Source organism: Marmota marmota, unplaced genomic scaffold (assembly GCF_001458135.2).
Source record: "Marmota marmota marmota unplaced genomic scaffold, marMar, whole genome shotgun sequence".
Classification (NCBI taxonomy): domain Eukaryota; kingdom Metazoa; phylum Chordata; class Mammalia; order Rodentia; family Sciuridae; genus Marmota; species Marmota marmota.
The window spans coordinates 16964574-16972350 of record NW_026000174.1 but is presented as its reverse complement, the minus strand read 5'-3'; the positions used below and the strand labels follow the sequence as shown (position 1 = coordinate 16972350).

The following is a 7777-nucleotide window of genomic DNA, read 5'->3' as shown; positions in this document are numbered from 1 at the left end:
AAGGTCCAGAACATTTAAATGACATTTTATACTTATATTATTTTGATGTATGTCTGCAATATACTTTCTTTTGCTTATATAATTAGGAATAAAAGCTTATTTTTACTTAACTAAAATTATTTTGGTAAGGCCTCATGTGCCTGAAAGCATATTGTAAATGGAAATACTCTTTATTTGTATGCATAATCTCTCATGAATTAATCTTACCAACTCTAAAATAGCCACTAATTTGAGCAACAGTTGCCAAAATATCAAAGAGTCTATCATGTTTCACTTTAACAATCAAATGACAAATACTTTATAAAAAAAAATCTGACCATGTGGAGTTGGGGTTGTGGCTCAGTGGCAGAGCGCTTTCCTCGCACATGTGAGGCACTGGGTTCAATCCTCAGTACCACATAAAATAAGTAAAACAAAGGTATTGTGTCTATGTTCAACTAAAAAGAATTTTTTTTTAAAAATCTGACCATGTAAACAGATACAAGTAGTTCAGAATATACACATGCCTTGGTTTTTTTCCATTTCTTATACTTTGTTTGCCTTCAAATAAAAGCCATAATGAATCTTTAAATCTCTTCTATGAATATCTTCACCATCTTTCTGCCTAACCCATCTTATCTGTCTCCTTGATGTCCAACATTCTACAAGAAATGTTCCAGACCATGCCTTAGCCAAAAAAGTAAATAAATAAACTATTTTGTGTTTGTTTGTTTGTGTGTGTGTGTGTGTGTGTGTGTTTAGTACTGAGGGTAGAACCCAGGGGTGTTTCACTGCTGAGCTACATCCCCAAGTCCTTTTTATTTATTTTGAGACAGGACCTTTCTAGATTGCCCAGACTGGCCTTGAACTTGTGATCCTCTTGCCTCAGCCTCTCAAATCCCTTGTATTATCATTGTTGCCCCACTTCCCCAGCTCCTAAAGATACCATGATTATCAAATAAAATAACCTAAAAGGATTTGGCAACTTGTCTTTTACTTCATAGACAACCTATAAATACAAGCCCTCTTATTCCCTTATATTCAATGTTCTTGAATATTTCTTACAATTACACAACATTTGATAGTTTTATTTATAATTCTTAAATTTAATTTTGTAAAAATGCTGGATGCAAAGTGATATTATTTCCATTTTCAAAATGAAAAATTGTGGCTAAGAGAAACTAAGGTAATTCCCAATGTCATACAGATCTTAGTTGGAATAGCTAAAACTCACCCTCAATATTTTGATCTCAAATTATACAATACCACTGACTCCTGCTCATTATGTATAGATTCTTAATTCTAAAATGTGATTATTTTTCTGATTCATATTTTATTTTAATAACATATACTCTTCAGGTTCTTTCTTATTATTTAATGAATACAGTTTGTTTCCTCCTCAACTAAATTCATAGAGGCAACTTCTAAGTCTTAAACTAGAATGTTAATTTAATGAACTCAAATTTAAAAGTTGTAAAACCTTTGCCTTATTTCAGTTCGAAGGAATTGCTTTTACCAGTGGAATTATTAATATTTCCTGCCTTAAGCTGGCATGTGCCTAGTCTTAAATATAAGACTATGGAGAAGTGCAACTCTTATGGATGCCACTCTTTCTCTAATAAATAAAAGACAATTCAGCCTAGGAAAAAGAAGGTATTCTCCATGAGTAGAAAAATCTTTCTTTGCCCAATTCATATCACACAGAAAACTTAAAAAAAATAAATTTCTCATAGTCTTAACTGAACTTTCACAGAATAGGCTCTTCCTCTCTAAAACTGATTGATTATCCCTCTGCAGTAATCTTGGCTTGAACAAATATCTGGATGATTTTCTTTCGAATTTCTTTGGTCTTCACGGTATAGACTATGGGGTTGAGCACAGGAGGTACAAGAAGGTAAGCATTAGCCATGAGGGCATGGGTCAGTGGTGACAGGTGCTTTCCAAAGCGATGAATGACAGAAACCCCAATCAGTGGCACATAGAAGATGAGCACAGCACAGATGTGTGAAACACAGGTGTTGAGTGCCTTCCACTGGCCCTCCCTGGAGGCAAGAGCCATCACTGTCCGGAGTATGAACACATAAGAGAGGAGGATAGAGAGGGAATCTGAACCCTTGGTGAAGACAACAGCAATGAGGCCATAGAGACTATTGACACGAGTGCTGGCACAGGCAAGGCGCATGACATCTTGGTGGAGGCAGAAGGAGTGGGAGAGGATGTTGGAGCGGTAGAAGGGAAGCCGCTTGATGAGAAAAGGCACTGGGAAGACCACACAGACTGCCCTTGACAAAATGGCCATCCCCGTTTTGCAGACCACTCTGTTGGTTAGGATGGTGCTGTACCTAAGGGGGTTCCAGATGGCCACTACCCGATCAATGGCCATGGCCACCAGCACACCTGACTCAATGGCTGAAAAGGTGTGAATGAAATACATCTGAACAAGACAGGCATCAAAGGCAATGAACTTGTAGTTGAACCAGAATATGCCTAGCATAGAGGGCAAAGTACAAAGAGTGAGCCCCATGTCTGCAAAGGCCAGCATACACAGAAAGTAGTACATGGGGATATGCAGGGATGATTCAGACTTGATGGTGGAGATGATGACGCCATTGCCAAAGAGAGCAATGACATATATGGCACCCAGAGGGAATGCCATCCAGTAATACTCCTGTTCAAGTCCTGGAATTCCAGTTAAGACAAAGTATGGGTGTTGAAAGTGGGAGTAGTTATTACCTGCCATGGAACCACTGTGATGTGGGCATGGGGAGCTGGTAGGATCCTGATGAGCGACTTCCTAAAAATACAGTGACAGGGATTAATGATATGTTAAAACCTGACTTCCCTGTACCCATTCTATGTCCCCATGGCTGTGTGCAAGGGAAAAGGGTAACATAAAAGAAAACAGAGATCCTGAGATTACTACTCTGAGGTATGGCCTACTGAGGAAATTTTGACTAGCTCAGAGAAAAATGACCTACCCAAGGACAAATAAGTCACATTCAATTTAAGCAAATCCATTCAGTAAAAATCTTCTATCTGTCCTGTCCTTTCTTTCTAATCAGTATCTTATAAGCTGATGAATTGAAAGCTGAGGACAAATAACACAGTCATATAAATCTAACAGAATCAATATAAAATATGAAATTGATTTTCCATAAATGATTCAACTACTAACAAATCATACTCTTTGCCCAGAGCTTTCTAGAAGGCAGTAGGACTTTATCTAGGGCAGATGGAAATGTCCAGTTCACATGCTGATATTTCCACTTTGAGCATAACTTTCCTTCATCCCCCCTGAGCTTGGATATGCTCTCAGAATCATGTTTAACCCAGACACCACAGACCGCTTCTTAAATCATTTAAATTGAAATGAGTTTGTTGTTTCTACATTAGCAAGATCTTAGCAGGAGGGAGAGTAAATTATACTTGGGAAAGCAACAAGAAGATTCCTTTTTAGAGTAATCCATTCTATCCAAACAGAAGTAAGACACCAGGGCTCACCTAAAGATATTTTCAGGATTGAAATCATAATCTTCTACAGCGAAAGCACAGCGATCATGCCACATCTGACTTAGGGAGTATTATAGAGGCCTTAATGGAGATTCGGAAGATGTGCTTATATTGCCAGAACCAGTAACCTCTCTTTATCTTAAAGAGCCCCCTGATGGAGTTTTGACATGATTGAAGTCAGAACACGCCCTCTTTCAAAAGCTCTCAACCTTAAGATTCTCATCTGTTGTCTTTATCAATTGATTGGAATAAAGTTTGCTGAAAACTCTAGATACATATATCTCATATTAAGTTCCTCCTATGCAGTCCCTGTATGTGAACATGTGGATAATAACAGTGTCTGTCCCATAGGATCAAGTGTGTGAATTAAAACGTAAAGGCTATAGAAAGAAATGTGTGCTTTTATTATGATCACTAGGAATAAAAATTTTTGTTTCTCATGTATTCTTAGTATTGATATTAGATTTTTGTTTCTTTTTTTTCCTTGATTTTGTTGTTGTAGGTTTTGGCAAGAGCTCTTTTCAATCAGTGGAAGTGGAACTAATAGATACTCTCCTGCCACAAAGAATAACAATTAATTTGTAAATTTTTTTAATAAAGTATTTTGTTCTTTACTGTGCAATTGTTGAATATCCCACTCCCAGACTCTGTTCCCATCCCTGGCTGACACATTCTCATGATGAACAAAAAAAATTAGAACTTTTCAAAAATCTCCTCAAATACCCTCTCTAAAGATTTGTAATTAAGATTTCCCCAGCCAGAACATTTTATCTATTTATATAAAATATCCCTTTCCTTCCATTATTATTATGAAAGACTAACTATTCAAATACATGATCTATTAGATCCCTGCCATATATGTTCTGTCTGTCTTGATAAACTGTTGTTTAAGTTTTGGGGTGTCTCAGTAATTTTTTTAAGAAAGTGCCTACTAAATTTTTCAAATAACTATAAAAAATGGGATGAGGAAAAATTTTAAGAGGTGAGAAAATGACAGGAGGAGAAGAAAATAAGGTGAGAGGAAGAAAAGAGAAATGTGAGAAAAAGAAAAAAAATCCATGAGTAGCAGAGATTTAAAAAAATCAATCTATTTCACTATTTGTTACATAATGAAAATTAAAATAGCTTTATCTTGCTCACTTCTTGTTACTAGCAAACCAGAGGAGAAAATAGAGGAAGAAACTACACAGCCTTGTTGAGGAAGATTATAACTAAGTACACCAGGAGCTGGGGACTCCATCAGAGGGGACAATCCAAATCACATCTCCTGGCCAAGACCCTGACCTTCTGATATGAGTCCTCAGATGTTGTTATTAATCTATATTGTCCAAGACCTAGAAAATAGAGTTCAAATCTATCTTCAAATATTAGGCTCTTAGGCTGAAGTTCATGCTTTGGCATTTTATTTGACCTTCATCTCTGGCATCTGGGGAAAAACAGATCATACAAGCATCTGTAGCTCTCCTTTAGGTTCCACAAATCATGTGGCCTCATTATAGGTACTGTATTGAAGAAGCACATGGAGAATAGAATAAGATTATAAAATCTATTATATGATAACAGCAAATAATGAAACAAAAGCAAACTTTAATTGCTGTAAACACTAAAGAATATACAGGATTCCAGGCATTCTGACTGTGGTGGATAATAGAGTAAGATGGAGACTGAAACTAACAGGAAAAACTTACCCTTCATTTTTCTGGGATGATTGGTGGGCAGGGAGGACTGGAAAAAATAGGAATAAAAACTCTCTTCATGTAAAGATTAATTGTAACCATCCCTTACTTGATGGTAGGACCATGAATTCCCTTCTCAAGTGGGGGGAATCCCAAACTCCAAACATCATAGGCTCTAGTGACAGGAATTTTAAAGACTCAGTGTCTAACAAATATAGAGATATGCACAGCATGTTCCACAGGTGACAGGAGCCCTCTGCCTACACTAATTCCAGTGGCTAGGAATTCCCTGTCAGAGGCATGCAGTCATTATAAAGAATCAAATATCTACCCTTCTCTTAGAAGAGGGTCACCTTATGTGTCATTAGATTAAAATTAGTTGGCTTCATATTTTTTTCTTTTAAAGCAGGTCTGAGTGAAAAAGAAGACAAGACACACGAAAAAGCATGTTTGGGTTGGGGAATGAAAAACAAGGGAAAGAAAAGAGTCACAGAAAGAAGTTGCGGGCGATGATACCCTAAAATATGCTGTCCATGGCCCACTTTATCCTTTTGTTTTGAAACTGACCTGGCTGCTGAGAGGAGCCCTTGTAGATGAGGATTCCTAAAAAGCCTGAGGCTCACCTGGCAAAAACATTGCCATTACCTTGTGAGGACTTTTATGGCCTGAGCTGCTCCAGTTCTGCTTTACTGTACCACAGAGATCCACAGATCAACAAGCAGGGTTAATCCCGGGAGCTTCCGGGACCGAGGAAGTCTCTCCAGGTCTGTAAAATCACCCCTAGCTATCACATATGGGAAATAAGAGTCACCAAGGAAGCTATTAGGAAAGAGACACAGGAGAGAGAGAGAGAGAGAGAGAGAGAGAGAGAGAGAGAGAGAAAGAGAGAGAGAGAGATGGGAAAATCTAGTCACAGCCCAATCACAGTGTCTTGGGGCCATGTGGTGAAGCCCACTGTTTCCATGCTCTAACCATGCCTTTTTTTTTTCCAAACATCAGCAAATCTAACAAAAGAAAATCTCAAGAAAAAGTGATTTCATGGATTTTGCATTTAAAGGTTATTCCGAAGTTGAAACAACTCCCCAGCAAATAATTATTTTGATTATTTTACCTACATTTTCAGGTTTTAATATCAACCCAATAATAGTAAGTCATGTCCTCTGCAAAAGGAAAGCAGAAAGCCCTTCAATAAGTGATCAATCAATGCAATCAATCACAAGACAATGAATATTTCTTGATAACTCATTATAATCTTCAGGTAATACTTCTCTCCTTATATGCCCTATGAATAATAATAATAGCAAATAACAAAGCAATTCATCCACAGCAATGGTAATAACCAACAATATCCTATACTAATTTTGAACTTTGTCATTAGTGTTATTTATCACTTTCATTTTTTACCTTAATCATCATAATACTCATAAACCTTCACAATAATTCTCCTGTGAAGTAGATGATAATAGTATTATCATCCTCACTATTGAAGAGACAAAAGAGGATCACACTGGAAACTGACCCAGACTCTGGGTAATTGTAAGAATTAGATTATAGAAATCACTTAGGATAGAAGTAAAAGAGCAAGGGCTCCTCACTGCCCTACATGTATTCTAGACCTCCCAGTTCTTGAAGGTCACCCTGGGTGTAAGAAAGAAATGCTCATATAGAATGAAGTTCACACACTTAGCATGGTATTCTCCAACTCCATCCATTTACCTGTAAATGCCATGATTATTCTCTTTTAATGCTTATATATATATATATATATATATATATATATATATATATATACACACACACACACACACACCACAGTTTAATGCTGATATATATACACACACACACACACACATACACACACACACACCACAGTTTCTTTTCCATTCATCTATTGAAGGACATCTAGGTTGGTTCCACAATTCAGCTACTGTGAATTGTGCTGCTATAAACATTGATGAGGCTATGTCACTGTGGTATGCTGTTTTTAAGTTCTTTGGGTAAAAACTTAGGAGTGGGGTAGCTGGGTCAAATGGAAGCTCCATTCCAAGTTTTCTAAGGAATCTCCATACTGCCTTCCAGATTGGTTGATGGAGTTGGAGAATATCATGCTAAGTGAAGTAAGCCAATCTCAAAAAATCAAAGGCCAAATGTTTTCTCTGGTAAGTGGATGCTGATCACTAATGGGGATGGAGGGAACACGGGAGGGATGCAGGGAACATGGGAGGAATGGAGGAATTTTGGACAAAGCAAAGGGAGGGGGCAGGGTGGTAGAAAAGATGGTGGAATGAGATGGACATCATTACCCTAGGTACATAAATGAAGACACAAATAGTGTGACTCTACTTTGTGTAGAACCATAAAACTGAAAAATTGTGCTCCATTTGTGTACTATGAGCTGAAATGCATTCTGCTGTCATGTATAAGAAATTACACCTAATTAATTAATTAAAGAAAAAAGAATGAGACTCACACACTACTGTCAGTCATCTACCATTCTTCTACGTGGCAGTCCCAGAAGAACTCAAAATCAATGCAGATTGTTCTTTCTTTTTTTCATTTGTTCTTTTTAGATCTACATGAGAGTAGAGTGTATTTTGACATATTGTCCATAC

The 7777-nt window shown here is 37.2% G+C and overlaps 1 protein-coding gene across 1 annotated transcript; it reads right to left on the bottom strand.

The window, feature by feature from the left end:
• Positions 1-1762: 1762 nt before the first annotated feature.
• LOC107160729 (olfactory receptor 51H1-like) lies at positions 1763-2719 on the bottom strand. The gene has a single exon (XM_015507367.1). The coding sequence runs from the start codon at positions 2717-2719 to the stop codon at positions 1763-1765; it is 957 nt and encodes a 318-aa protein (XP_015362853.1).
• Between the last annotated feature and the right edge of the window lie 5058 nt (positions 2720-7777).

Excerpts from the sequence above, each read along its gene's own strand:
- LOC107160729 (XM_015507367.1), bottom strand. The coding sequence starts at position 2,719 with ATGGCAGGTAATAACTACTCCCACTTTCAACACCCATACTTTGTCTTA.